The following is a 14925-nucleotide window of genomic DNA, read 5'->3' as shown; positions in this document are numbered from 1 at the left end:
AGTGTACTCCCCAGTCACTCAGAAGCCGCAGGCTCTGGTTTTCATGCACCTCAGGCCCCCGCTTGCTTGGGCTTAAAGTTGGACAAGCCCACGAGGAGGTCACCCTGACCAAAAACCCCTCTGAGAAGGCTGTAGTATTCAGTTCTGTCAAACACTTTGAGTTTCACGGAAATAATCTTCTCTTGCCAAGTCTGCCCGTGCCGTGAAGGTGCTGAAAGAGTGTATCCGCCTGAAGCCGGACGATGCCACCATCCCTCTCCTCGCTGCCAAGCTCTGCATGGGCTCCCTGCACTGGGTGAGTAGGGGCGCCCCCCTCCCCGCTCCTGCAGAGGACTCTGGGCCAGGACTGCCCATTTTTTTCATGTCGAGGCACAGAGAGAAAGCGAGGGTGATTCATCAGCTGTACAAAGACAAGACTGTGTAGAGCCACGGACCCTGGGCCTGGGCCCCTGGCCTCCTCAGGCCTCATTCACTCCCCCAAGGACTGAGGAGTACTCTGGGGTACTCCAGGGGTTTTTTCCTATGGGATTGTGCTTCAGGAATAATGATAATAAGACAGAATTATAATTCATACTCCCATACATCTTGCTTTATTCAAGCAATGTGGGACTGAGAAGAGACACGTCACTGAATTAGCATCCCTGGCTGAGCCTGGTTTGTTTTTGCTTTTGTTTTTGTTTTTGAGACAGGGTCTTGCTCTGTCACCCAGGCTGGAGTGCACGATCAGAGCTCACTGCAGCCTCAACCTTTTGGGCTCGAGTCATCCTTTCACCTCAGCCTTCTGAGTAGCTGGGACTACAGGTGTGCTCCACTGCACCCGGCTAATTTTTTAATTTTTTTGTAGAGACAGGGTCTTACTCTGTTGCCTAGGCTGGGAGCCTGGGACTTTCTACAGAGCAAGGAGTCACCCTATATTTCAGCTCATATGTTAAATTCAACTGTCTTCATTTCTATTCCTTCACATACGCGTTTTTCTTCAAATATTCTTGTTCAAATTTGAATTTGGCAATAGCCTGATTTGTAACAATTCTAGTACCTCAGAAAATACATCATTTGAGTAGAAAATAGAAAACTCAGTCTAATTGCCGAGATGGTGGTATAGATAATTGCCACATACGATAGAGTTCTAATTTCTTTTCTTTAACTTCATGTCAACATTAGCAATAAAAAGGATTTGCTCAAAAAAGACCGAAGCATCTTACAAACTCAGGTTGTTCACCCGTATATCCTTGCTCTTTGGTTTTTCCATGTATTCTCACCCAGCAGGAGAAAAGTAAGCCTAGTGAAGAGTGTTCCACTTTAGTTCCATTTTGCTTGGGAAAATGTAGAAAAGATGTTTTGAAAGCACAGGCTCTCACCTGAAACACACAGCTGTGAAAGTGTAGTGTGGTCATGTGGGTTTTGACAGTTTGGGGCTGTGAGCAGGCAAGGGGATGGCGCAGGCGGTTCCAGGAGTGGGCAGGCGGAGGAGTGGACACAACCTTTGCATTTGGAACGTGCCAGTTCCCAGCAGTGACTACTGCCCTCCTCCCAGCTCTGGCTTTATTTATTACTGTAACATATACATCTTGAAATGCCTTAAATACACCTCTTTTTTTTAAAAAAAAAAATAGGAGTAACAAATCTTTTCTGTATATTTTTTCTTGCATTTTTATTATTAAAATTTCCAAATACCACAAAACTCAAGAGTATATGAACTCCAGTGTCTTATCACCCAACTTCAATATCATCAACATTTGCCATACTTCAATGGAACAAATCTTACTCTTTTTGCCGCTAATGAATTGTGCACCAGGTCTTATTGTGGGTGTAGTTTACAGGTGCACATTTTCTCATTGGAATCTGCTGGCACAAGGTACATGTGTTGTGGTTTGTAAAATAAGTGGATGGAGTTTTGAAATTTATAACAGCTCATGGCAAAGAGAATCCAAGCCTAAATGGATTCTTTATATCCTGGGGGGGAAAAAAGAAAGGCTCAAACATAAAACATTTCAAGAACTTGATTCTTTACAAATATATTCAGTTCAACTTCTGCATACCTAGCACAACTTCATTATAGAACCAGTCAGTAAAAAATAAAGATGAAAAAGATAGACCCCCACCAAATATGAAAGCAACTTTGGAAAAGAAGGCAAGTCAGCAGTAAGAAAAACTTTAAGGAGAAAAAACAAGGTAGGAACCCTGCGAACTGTTAGAGAGCTCAAGAAAGAAAACAGAATCACCAGAGTGGGATTGGGAGATTTGAGAGTCATTTTCAAAGTGACTCATCAGAAATCCAATTTTGGCAGCAGACGCTTATGGGAACTCATGTTAGAAATTCTGCAGGTTGTTGTTGTTTTTAACTTGTCTCATTTTTCAGTTGGAAGAGGCTGAAAAGTTTGCCAAAACTGTCGTTGATGTGGGAGAGAAAACGTCAGAGTTCAAGGCCAAAGGCTACTTAGCTCTGGGGCTCACGTACAGTCTGCAGGCCACTGACGGTGAGAGACGTCCCACCCCCACAGCTGCTGAGCTGCGGGGCTGGACTACCTAAGTCTACACTGCGGGATTCCCACAGTCCCCTTCTGTCTCAGGAGGGTGCAGAAGCTGGGGCATTCTGGTGTGCCGTCCAGTGGGGCCCCTGGTGCTGCTGTCCTCTTTGCTTGGTCTGATGGGAGAATGGGAGGGCAGGGAGGAAGGCCCTGTGCCAGGGCTCCCAGGCCTCATTTTTAGGTACATTATGCTGGTGGCACACTGGGCACCTCACTGGGCTTTGAGGTATGATTCATCCACCTAGCCTTGCACCTGCCCCTGTCCCACCACTTGGTCTGGGCTGTCCTGTGTGAAGGGATGCTGGATCTTAGGTACAGGAATGTGGAAGAGTCAGGGCCACACACTTCCAGGAAGCTTCCCTTGACTGGTCAGGCAATGTCCCTTCTCCATTTGCACATTTTAATTTGTAGATACGTACATGTGCAGTGCAGCAGCTCACAAGACACCTAGGGGTCTTGGGCGCAGTGATTTTGGATGTGCTTAGAGTTCTGATGGATGGGATTCTAGCTAAGAAAAAATCTTGTATACTTAAGTTTGCAGTGATATTTGCAGAAAATTTAACAAACTTTTCCTGAACTGTTACTATTCTTTTATCATGTTGTTGTTAAATATAACACAAATGCACAACAAAAATCCCAGAAACACATGATTAATTTAATGAATTTGAATTAGTATAAGGCAAAATATCCTGTAGCCATTACCCTGCTGAGGAGCTAGAACCTTGCCAGCCCCATGGGGAGCCCTCCGTGTGCCCCTCCCAATCACAAACTCCCTTCTCTCCCTTACGAGGAAATACTATCCTGGCTTTTATAATACTTCATTTTTTCTTTATGGTTTTGTTGTAATTTATTTTACAAATTACTCCAAATTCTTTTCTCTGCCCTAAAATATCAAAGGTCCTGGGAAAGTTGTGCATATTAATTACTTTTCAATATGGATTACTTGCTAATTTTCCATATACACATGGTACACTGGCAATACCCAGCACATAGCTTTTGACAAAGTAGACTTTGAGTGAGGGGCAAATTTAATGCCACATATTAACCCATGTAAATTCTTCAGACTCTACCCCTCATTACTCCTGCAACTTTGGGAGAGTTGCTTGACCCTATGGGGCTTCCTTTTCCATTCTTGGGTCAGTTGGGTCCTTTCTGAGGTTCTCTCTAGCTGTGTCACTGCTGTTCTAAGTTAGCCATGGTCTCCAGCCACATTGACCCCCTGGCAGCCTTTCACTGCTCTCAGTCTCATGCCAGGCTGGGAAGTGCCATGTTGGAGACGTTAGGTAATGGCGTCTTGCAGTTGCAGCCATAAACAGTTTCCTCCAGGACTTTTTCTCTCGCCCTAGTAAAAAGTACCTTTTTCATTCCTAGCCAGGTTTAAGGGGCCATTTCTCACATGCTCTGCACAGGGGAAGTGTTGATTCACAGCGAGGTGGCTTCACGCTTTTGAGCTCATTTTCCATGATCAGTGTTAGGTTTGCCTACTCCATCCCTTGTGTTCACATGAAGGTGTTAAAGGTCCTGGCCATTGCCCAGTGTGAACCAAGCTGGCCTTTCAAGGCAGCAAGCTACTGTCGGTGGCCCAGGACTGCAGCTTCTCAGTGGCAGAAGGAACTCTGAAGGCAAGGCTGTCAAAATCAACACTGCCGGTGCTTGCATCCCTCCCACCCCATCCTCATAGAGCTTGTCGTTCCCCTGAGTTACATGCCTACACTTGAGAGGGCAGTCATGCTCCTTCTGGAGTTCCCAACTGGTCTTTTGCAAATGGCCCCCATATGCCTGGGAGTACCAAGAGTGACCACCCAACTCACACTGTCCCCTTGGCATTGTTCCATAGTCACACCCAATGAGTGCAGGCACCTTGGGGGTAGGACTGGGCTCTGTTTCCTATCTTCTCCAGGGCCTGGTGCAGGACTGGGCACGTAAGCACTCAGACATTGTTGCTTTTAATCCAGTTGAATGTACAGGTTTTGTGATGGGTTTTGTATTTGTCAAAATTCCCTGATCCCCCATGCCACTGACTAATTGAACCCTTTTCTTAGCTTCTTTGCGAGGGATGCAGGAGGTCCTACAGAGAAAGGCGCTTCTTGCATTTCAGAGGTGAGTGGGAGTTCATCTTTTCACTCGGCTGTACGTAATGACACCAAAGTATGATGAGTATAAAAAGAAGAGATATTTATAAAGATTATGTAAACAGTGTTTTACCCCTGAGAGTCTTTCGTCCTGAGCACTGAACACACAGCACACAAACCCTGCTACATCACTTGTTGCTGTGCCAATCTGCACTCTTAATCTGTTTATCCATTTGGGCACATTTTATTCATTCCTAATAAAGTGATTTCAGCTCAAAAAAGATAGATACTTTGTATGCCAAGGGAGATGAGTCCTTTATTAAAGACATTTGTCATCATCTAGAGAAGAGATTATTCTTTTCTAGCTTTTTTTTTTTTAAAAAACATATCAAACTGCAGGTTTTTGTATAAAGGAATGGGAAGGCCGATTTCAGGAAGTCTCTGAAATACTGAGTGAAGACAGTCAGCCCCAAACTCCCCGCCCCCACCTTGTTCCATAACACCTTGTGCTTGTCTCTGTCATTGTGCCTCTCAGGAAATTAGGAGAAGGCCTTGCAATTATAAAATGCTCGAGCGTCACAGCGTGCCTTCACATCTCTTATTTAATTTGTTGCTTACCACACACAAGTGAGGAAGACGGACAGGCAGTATGTCCCTTGCAGGTCAGGGACTGAGGCGCAGGAGTTACAGGAGCTGCCGGTCCCGCAGCTGTTGAAGTCAGTATGCAGTCAGGGTCTCCTGACTCTAACACAGTTTCTCCTGCCCCACCATACTACACTGCCCTCATTTTATTCTTGTTACAGGTATAATCACAAAAATGAAATCATCTGGAAGCATAGCCCCATGATGTGAAATCCAGCATGGGTATTGATCCTGTCACTTTAAATATATCTGAATTACACTGATTTCTTGGAACTGTATTAGAAACTTAGTTACGAATATTTCATGAGGCCTTCCCAATACCTGACAAGCTTCGTTAGACTCTTTCCTTAGAACTGGGGCTGCCTACTGATTTATCATGGTGTCCGTATGCCTTTTTTCATGAAATCATGATCAGTGGTTTCAGTGAGTCTGAAACTCTTCCGTCTCATTTCCGTTTCCTAGCAGGCTTGCCGGTAGCTACTTCAGGTTGCCAGCCCCAGTCTGGGTATTGACAAAAAGTACCAACTGACATCTGCAAACAGATCTCCTGTCTCTGTGCTAAGCTTTTGTTGATGTTCCTCAGCACGGAGTGTGGAAAGCATTTCCATTTCAAATGATTTGGAGTTTTAAATTCTCCAGTCCTAGTTTGTAAAACCCACACATGGATGCTTAAGAAAGTGGTCATTACATCTGTTTCACTTTTCTTAAATCAGCACATCTCACTGGCTCTCTAAAAACAGCCACAGTGGTGGTCTGCCTTGAGCTGCCAGTATAACTTCATGTTATATAACAGCTGCTCCATTGGCCTGAATTCTTTTTTGTTCATCTTTTGCTTAAGTTTAAATTCAAAGAGATTTTTAAAATATTAGTTCATATGGGAATAAAGAGTAATAAAATCCCGCTAACCTAACTGATGATATTGCAGAAGGCTAACCTAAATTAGAATTTGTGTGAAATATAGAATGTTTTTCATTTTATTTCAAGAACACATTAACTAGGACTATTCTAGTGAATTGCAGTCCTAACAAAAATCTTTAAGGGAAAGATTTTAAGTAAGTGAAAATGATTTGTATTACTTCTTAAATGTAAATGGATAATTTAAAACTACTTTGATGAGAAGTACTTTCTCTACTATGTATTTTAAATATTCTCCCCACAATTCTGTTTATACTAATGTTTTGCATTTTTTGTTTAAAAAGAAAACACAATTCAAGAAGGGATGGGGTTGCAGATATAGCACAAGAAAGTTAACTCTTAATTATGACTGCCAGAATTCAGACATATTTGTTCTCTAGTGGATCCAAAGAGGTGATTTTTGAAGACATCCAGGTTGGGTGGTTGCATCTGGATGTGAGACCCTCACCTGTTCCTACACTCATAAGCTCAACCCAGGCAGCTGAACCAATTCATTTGCCCTGTACTAAAGTATAGTGAAGAAGAACATAATATTGTTTGCAAAGCTTCTGAAGATGCTGAATTGATATGACTTGCTTCTTCTGCAGGCTCTCACATCCTACTGAGAAAAGCCATCCTGAAAACAGTTGAGAGCACCTTTCATTGCCTGGCCCACAGTATGCATAAAGCCTGGTGCTCCAGGAGGCAGGGGTGGCATGGTGGTGTTTGTTTATCACTCATTGTGGCATAGGGCACACAATCTTGCTTTGCTTTCCCCTTTCTGTCCTAGCTTGAGTTTAAGTGTGGTATGATGTGTGCATATAGGGTGATCAGCCATCCCAATCTCTTGAGGACTGAGCGTTTTCCCAGAACATGGGACTTTCAGTGCTAAAATCAGGAACATCCTGCACAAACCAGGACAAGTTGGTCACCCTGTGTGAGTAACTAACGAGAGATTCCTGAGCAATAGATTTAACCAGGGTTTGCACTTTTTAAAAAACTTAATGCATGAATCCCATGGCCCCTGTAATCAGGACTGAAGGGAAATTCAAGGAGAATTGGCTAAACAAGGCAGCAAGGTTCTGGCTTTCCCTCATTTGCTGGCTGTTCTTGGACAAGAAGCGTTAATAGTTGATAACTTCACAAATTGTAGTTACTATTGTTACAAGATTTGTGTCTTATGGACTAGGGTCAACATTGATCAGCCTTCTCTATATTCTTGGTTCAGCTCTAGAGAATGTTGGAAATGGAATCTAGGAGAGCCCTGGGGTAGATGCCACAACATCCTTGGGTTCTAGCCAGGTGATCTGGGAAGCCCATGCGATGCTTTCTAGTAGCAGCCCAGCATGCCTATCTCTGGGCACTGCTCCCACTGCACGGTGATGATGGTCATTCTGGGTCTCTCCCTCTGGGGCGGGGGTGGGAGCTCATCAAGGAAAGGCACTAGCATGATTCATCTCCATGCTCCCCAGAAGTTAGCATAGGGCCTGGCATCACATTATAGATATTGCATAATGTGGATGGAGGGATGGTGGATGGATGGGTAGGTGGATGGTTGGATGGTGGATGGATGGATAGGTGGATGGGTGGGTGGTTGGCTGGGTGGATGGGTGGGTAAGTGGATAAAAGGATGAGTGGGTTCTTCTTCATGGGAGAGAAACTGAATTAATTATGTGGAGGTGCTTTGATAAGGGAAGCATTTTGTGAGCATCCTTGTGGTGACATTTTTAGGTCTTTTAGGTATTTCTGAGCAGTCTAGCCAGGTGTTCAGTATATGGGCACGGAGTTTATGAGGCTGCTTTAGATTCATTTACAGAGTTCAGAAGGCTTGCAATTTTTCTGATCACTAATGTCCTCTCTCTCATCTGCCTGGCCTGAGGATTTCTGTCCGGCGAGTTGCCTGTGGCATACCAAAGGGGCTTTCCCACAGGAAGCTTAGCTGCTGAAGTTGCTCCACGGGAAGCAAGTATTTTAGCATCTACTTGAGATCAACACAGGGAGCTTTTTCTTGTTTTGTTTGGCATTTTCCTTATTTCCTTCAGAGGGTGAAGTGGTCAGTTGAATTCATTAGCCAAATTGTAGAAATAAGGTTTTTAAAATGTGTGTGTTTCAGTTGTGCCTCATTAGAAATTTGGCAGTTGAATATGTATCATTAGCCAAGTTGGAAATCCTTCAGATGTTGCCCTAATGCACTCCAGAAATACCAAGATTTCTAGCACTTCTGGTTTGTTCCTTTCGCGGTGCTGTGGTTAACAGAGAAAAATCATTTGATGAGGCCAGCATGGGGCCTTTAGCCAGAACTATCTTTATGCACACCCTCAACTCAACAGATCATTGCCAGCTCTTCGGTTGGTTGGTATTGCATAGAGGCAACCATGACTTGATTTATTCGTGAAGAATATGAATTGAACTGAGAAAATTATAACTCTAAGAAGTTCTTTTTGAGGGTTCTGTAAATTTATTATTTGTGAAAGAAGATAAAATAAATCTAAAAAGTTTCTTCATAATTGTGTATTCTTTTTCCTGAATAATTATGAGAGAAACCATGATTTTTCAATCTCACTTTTATAAACACCAAAGAAAAATATTCTTTGATGTACAAATTCATGGAAAGCCAATATTTATAAAATTATAAAAGCTGCTATATACTGAGTGGACCTTAGAAATAAGACATTTAGTAGCTGGGCGTGGTGGCTTATGCCTGTAATCCCAGGGTTTTGGGATGCCAAAGTGGGAGCATCACTTGAGCCTAGTAGTTCCAGACTAGCCTGGATAGCATGTTGAAACCCCGGGTCTACAAAAAATTCTATAAATTAGCTGGGCGTGGGGAGCACGCCTGTGGTCCCAGCACCTTGGGAGCCTGAGATGGGAGGATCGCTTGGGCCCTGGGAGGTTGAGGCTGCAATGAGCAGTGATCATGCCACTGCACTCCAGCCTGGGTGATAGAGTAAGACCCTGTCTCAAAAAGAAAAAGAAAAAAAAGAGAAGTAAGACATGTAAAAGGATAACACAGGCAATATCAGCTTCAGCCTCTTCAACTAAGCTAAGAAAAGTCCTAAGGCTATGTCTTGAGGCCAAGTGAAGAGTCCCCTGGAATGGAAGTCTATGTGCTTTGCTCCTAAGATTAATATAAGGACAGAGATTAGCTTTGCCTCGCCCTGGACCTGCATATGAGCTACTACATTTGCATAAACAATGCCCTAAATTAGTGAATTTAGCATATTTTCTGGATGGCAAACACCTGGGAGGTTTGTTAGCTCCCTTCCCTGCAGCAGACAGTCCAATTAAAAGGCCTTATTATTGTAGAAAGCCATCTTTGGCCTGTTTGCCACAGTTGAATCCATAATGATTTGGTTTTCTTTTTTATCTCGAATTTGTTTTCTGCTGGTAGAAGATCCTCCTTTAATCATAGAATGTTGACAGAACAGCATGAAGTTTTGTTTACTATCTGGGTCCCACCTAATTAGTCTGCTCCATGGTGCCTTTTAAAGAAAGTAGAAGTTTGTTTTTCTCTTCCCAGCAGTTAAACACAGAATTATGTCTAGTATGTAGTCAAATTTTGAGTTGCTTATGCTGAAATACAAATGACTTCCACATAGAAGCAGAGAAGACCACGTTTGCAATCAGCTAGGAGGCCAGTATGGTCCCTTCCCGTCTGACGTGGTCCCTTCCCGTCTGACGTCAAAGGCCAGTTCTTAAAACTGAGCCTAGTGTCTCACCACACTCTTACACATGACAGTTATCTGGAATAAATCAGTGAACGGCATGGAATTTTGTAGAAGCTTCAAAAGACTGAATGAGTGCCTTTCTCTTCCCTTTATTCACCAAAAACCAAAACCTCATTTTATAAGCAAAGCTGGGTCTTTCATTTTCATATGGTTTCTCTGAAATCTAGAAATTTGGATAAAGTAGCATTAAGGAAGGCCAAGCCAAACTTAACCAAAGCAGCCATCGCCTTGCCAAGTGCACACATGGCTTCACTGTGTCCCAGCATGACACAGAGACTCATCTGCTGGGGAGATCAGACCTCAGGGCCTATGGATTCTTCACCTCGAGGCCCTCCGCAAAGCCGACAAGCTTCGGCTGCCATTTTAGATGCTAGACAAAACACAGAAATGCACTCCTATTCTGTACCTTTATACAGTGGTAAGAGGGAAACGGTTTACATGTGTAGGTGGACAAAGAAGAAGAGTTTAAATGAAGCATTACATAGTTAAATAAATACAGGGCCTTAGTATAAGAATGCAAATGTGGAGAAGACTTGCTTGATAGGGGAAGTAAAAATGGCCTCCTCTCCCATATACTAATAGCCATAAATACTTTTTCAGGGCCCACAGCCTGTCACCCACAGATCACCAAGCAGCTTTCTACCTGGCTCTGCAGCTTGCCATCTCCAGACAGGTCAGTTTCTCTAATGTTTCCTATACTTGCTGCACTCTGTATCTTGATACAACTCCTTCAGCTCTTCAGTTTGAAGTGGTAGGTGATCTTCCTTTATTCCACTGAGGCTGACCTGGAGCCAGGAACCCTTCTCAGAGGTTTCAGCAAAGAGCCTGGTGTTTTGGTTGGTTTGAGCATCAGCTGTGAAGACACAGGAGTTCCAGGCTCTGCTATTGGACATTAAATCCACACAGCTGGAGGGCCCAAGCTAGGGTCAGATGGCAACCTGGGGAGCAGCACATGGCATATACCCTGAACCCAGGAGTCATCAAAGAGCCTCTGTCCCTTGCCAACAGGAACCAGGTAGCAGAACCCAGTGTTGAGCTGCATGGTGGGGATTTAGCCCTGATTGGGGTCTGGTTGTCATAAGGGTGTCATTGATTGGCAGGAAGATGCCAGCAGGCAGAGACAAAAGAACCAGGTCCTTTACAATACGTGGAAAACATGAACAGTTACACACCGTGGCTACTCGAAAAAGGGGACTTAACACTATCTCCTTGCGGGAGGGGCAAGTTTTGTCGGCCTTCATCTTCCCAAAGGCAGCTTTTAGATGCTGCCTCTGCCATTCCCGAAACCCTCCTATCCCCTCCCAGCTGTTCTGGGGATGTTGGCCACATGCCTGCCCACCCACCAGGTGCAAGACACTGGTGGTAACCCCAGCACATTCCTGAATGCTGACTGGGAGGGTGATTCAAAGGTCAGCTCTCCAGACATGCCATTCCCCTGGCAGGCCTGGGCTGAGGTATGCACCTGTCTTCCTGGTTGCTTGGGAATGGCATTGAGAAGTGGCTTCCATTGGCAACCTAGGGACTAAGGAAACCAGGATACCTCCCTGTAAAGGTCCTGTCACCTGACTGTGGCTCACAGCTGGGCTTCTGCAGCAGGTGTGGGCATTGATTGACCATCTGATCTCTCCCCTACGCCGACAGCTTCTCTCGCCTCCTCCATGAAGCCTTGCTCCTGTAGCAGCCTGCACTTCTTCCTTTTGCCCAGCTTTCTTGTTCAGTATCTGTCTTTCTCACTGGACTGTAGGTTCCAGGAACCCATGCCCATCATTGTCATTGCTTTACCCTGGCACTTGGAATGCCACCTGACATGTGTTCAGCACTCAGGAATACTCGCTAAATGAAGGAACCAGCTTTGAATTCCTTCAAGGCAGCTGTCCCTTAAAGACATCATTTTGATTCCTGTATCAGTTTGTCCCTGGTTGCTCTGGTCATCCCTGCAAATTAATATCATGCCTATGCTGTGCCTTTCGACCCACCCATCAATACCAGGTTGAGTGCTGTTCACATAGTAGGTTGTCACCTGGGGAAGGATGAGTAAATGGAGCCTTGTGGGTGTGGCAGCAGCCTTTGTGGGCATGTAGTGTCAGAACACCAGAGCTCCGAGGGAGTGTTTCCCTGCTTCCCCAGGGGAGGGGGTTTGACCAGGAGGAGAGGATGGACAGGAATCACTCTCTTGTCAGACACTCAATAGCTGGGTGACCTTGCCCAAGCCATTTCACCTCCCGGGACTTCAGCTTCCTCCCTGTAACTGAAGGATTGGGGTGAATGGTCTCCCTTCCAACTGTGAGAGCTGTGATTCTATGGTTCTAAAGCAGAAAGCCTCCACAGCCAGCAGTTATAACCTAAATCCATCAAGAAAAGAAGTTCATTGAGGAAAAGTAATTGGTTTGGGAAAGAGAAGTCATAGCCTTCTACTAAGGAGGGAGGTTACTGAGGGTTTGGGAAAAAGCAGGAGAGCTGAAAAGAGGCCCCACAGAGGACTGGAGTTGGAACAAGACCGGAAGCCGTCTGTGGGATGGTTGTGCAAGAATGCTTCAGTCCAGAGCTCTATTTCGAAATCTAGCTTCGGGTTCTAATTCTCCCTGGTTACTGCCAAACCTGCATGGAATCCAGGGTGTCAAATACCCATTTTGTGTGTATTTTATCAACCCTTGTGCTTGGATGATTTTGAAGAAGTCTTGAACAGCTGTTGCACTGAAAGGTTCAGGATGTGTCTGGTCCTACATGAATTTGGACACATCTGCTTTGCATGCGGCATTGCAATTTGTTTCTCAGATCAACTTATTTTGGGTTGTAGTTTGGAAAGGTGTGGGGGCCTTTGTTGTTTACTTTTTTGGCATGTTTCCTTGATGTCTAGTGGAGGTCCAAGACAAAGGAACCTGAAAAGAATCACAGGCCTCTGATCACTCGGAAAGCTCTGTTAAAGGTTTTGTAACTTATTAAGCACTTTAATTTCAGTAATACTTGAAAAAATGAGAACAGTTCGGCTAAGGCAGTTTAATTCCACTAAAAATCTCTGACACTTTGTATGTGTCTCCACTTAGAGCAGAATCATCTTGGGCATAATCAAAAGTAGATCAGTTTTGTGGAAAGAATGAGAAAGTGTTTACTCAGGGAGAAGGGAAAGACTTGGAGCAGTATTGGCAGCTACGTAGAGAAACAGGGTCTCCTGTATCACTCTATCAGTCAGAATGTCTCTTGAAGGTGGCTTCTGCTTTCATGTTTGTGGTTAATATCCTGGGGCTGCCATAAAGATTTGGCTTAAAATGTGAGTGAGGCACAATGTGAAACAACTCGATATTTGAAGAGAATCAGACATTGAAAAGATGGCTTCTTTCGCGTGCGTGTGTGTGTGTAAAACCTTTTTTGGTTTTGTTTTAAACCAGATCCCAGAGGCTCTGGGGTATGTCCGCCAAGCTCTTCAGCTTCAAGGTGACGATGCCAACTCCCTGCACCTCCTTGCCCTCCTGCTGTCAGCACAGAAGCATTACCATGATGCTCTGAACATCATCGACATGGCCCTGAGTGAATACCCGGAAAATTTCATGTAAGTGATCCTGGGCTTTGGTTTTCCCTTACTCAGAAGTTATAAAATTTACTTCTTCCCCTGCCTTCTTTCCAATCTGTCGAAGTCCCTCATGGACACCCTGGCAGTCAATAATATAAAATCCCCTTTACTGTTATTTTTTCCTGATATTAAAAACAAACTTAGGGCTGGGCGCCGTGGCTCACATCTATAATCCCAGCACTTTGGGAGGCCGAGGTGGGTGGATCACCTGAGGTCAGGAGTTTGAGACCAGCCTGGACAATATGGTGAAGCCCTGTTTCTACTGAAAATATAAAATGTAGCTGGGTGTGGTGGCGGGCGCTTGTAATCCCAGCTCCTCGGGAGGCTGAGGGAGGAGAATTGCTTGAACCTGGGAGGCAGAGGTTGCAGTCAGTGGAGACTGTACCCCTGCACTGCATTCCAGCCTGGGCGACAGAGCAAGATTCCATCTCAAAAAACAAACAAACAAACAAACAAAAAACTTAGGCTGTTAGGTCATCCTAACATAAGGTCATCCTTATTTATTTAAAATACTTTATCCACTCTTTCCCAATGTGTACCATTGGAGCACATGAGACAATTTTAGATGGGCTGTGGATTAACATTTTTAATAGTTATACATTCCTATTTTTTTTTGAGACGGAATATCACTCTGTTGCCCAGTCTGTAGTGCAGTGGCATGGTCTCGGCTCACTGCAACCTCCACTTCTCGGGTTCAAGCGATTCTCCTGTCTCAGCTTCCCTAGTAGCTGGGACTACAGGTGCCTGCCACCACACCCAGCTAATTTTTTGTATTTTTAGTAGAGACGGGGTTTCACCATGTTGGTCAGGCTGGCCTTGAACTCCTGACCTCACGATCTGCCCTCCTCGGTCTCCCAAAGTGCTGGGATTACAGGCATGAGCCACTGTGCCCGGCCTAGTTATACATTCTTAAATGTACATTAGAATGTAGTGATTTCATGAAAATTATTGCTCAGGGGGCTATTAAGAATTTTCCAAGTCAATTTAAAGAAAAATATTAAGTAAATATTAAGTAACTTCTGCCAGGTATACTTGGATATGGCAGAAGTGATGTTGAACTCCAGTGGGTGAAATCTGGGAAACAGGGCTTTATAGCTTGTTTGTCCTGAGTTACTGAGGGCTTCCACTAGCTCTCGGTGATTCTCCTATTTTAGGCGATTTTGATCAAGATACCTTCCCTCTCTGTGTCTTAGTTTTATTCTCTAGGAAATGGAAGTTCTTAAACAATCAATATTATACGTAACCTAAGAACTATCACTGTAAACTGTCATATGCTAGAATCATCTACCTACCTTCTTATCTTTCCTCTGAATCACTGTAATCCATTGCCTGTTGGTTAGGCTTTGTTGAGAAGGACTTTGTCTTTTGGGCTACTGGGTTACCATTTCATCCTCAGCGGCAGTAGCTTAGTAACCAGTACACAATGGCCAGAAATAGTAAACATTCCTGCACGCTGGAAGGTTCTGATTGTCTACAGAGTTGCAGGGTCAGTA

At 44.3% G+C, this 14925-nt stretch overlaps 1 protein-coding gene and 1 long non-coding RNA gene across 6 annotated transcripts in view; one reads left to right on the top strand and one right to left on the bottom strand.

The window, feature by feature from the left end:
* TTC7B (tetratricopeptide repeat domain 7B) overlaps positions 1-14925 on the top strand; it is a 277826-nt gene that overhangs the window by 159109 nt on the left and 103792 nt on the right. For all 4 annotated transcript variants that reach the window (XM_004055569.3, XM_019010165.3, XM_063698113.1 and 1 more), the window contains 5 exons: positions 191-295; positions 2360-2477; positions 4571-4628; positions 10465-10537; positions 13251-13411. In XM_004055569.3, the coding sequence (XP_004055617.1) occupies positions 191-295; positions 2360-2477; positions 4571-4628; positions 10465-10537; positions 13251-13411 (515 nt within the window). The remainder of the gene's footprint in view (positions 1-190; positions 296-2359; positions 2478-4570; positions 4629-10464; positions 10538-13250; positions 13412-14925) is intronic.
* On the bottom strand, positions 10534-14865 carry LOC109023286 (uncharacterized). 2 transcript variants are annotated; one of them, XR_008671268.2, is made up of 3 exons: positions 14725-14865; positions 11427-12743; positions 10534-10717 (listed from the first exon to the last, which is right to left on the bottom strand). It is a non-coding gene; the product is annotated as an uncharacterized lncRNA (long non-coding RNA). The 2 variants fall into 2 exon arrangements; XR_010130814.1 differs by having other exon boundaries at positions 11885-12743; positions 14725-14864.

Source organism: Gorilla gorilla, chromosome 15 (genome assembly GCF_029281585.2).
Source record: "Gorilla gorilla gorilla isolate KB3781 chromosome 15, NHGRI_mGorGor1-v2.1_pri, whole genome shotgun sequence".
NCBI classification, from domain to species: domain Eukaryota; kingdom Metazoa; phylum Chordata; class Mammalia; order Primates; family Hominidae; genus Gorilla; species Gorilla gorilla.
This window is presented reverse-complemented; position numbering and strand designations above follow the sequence as displayed.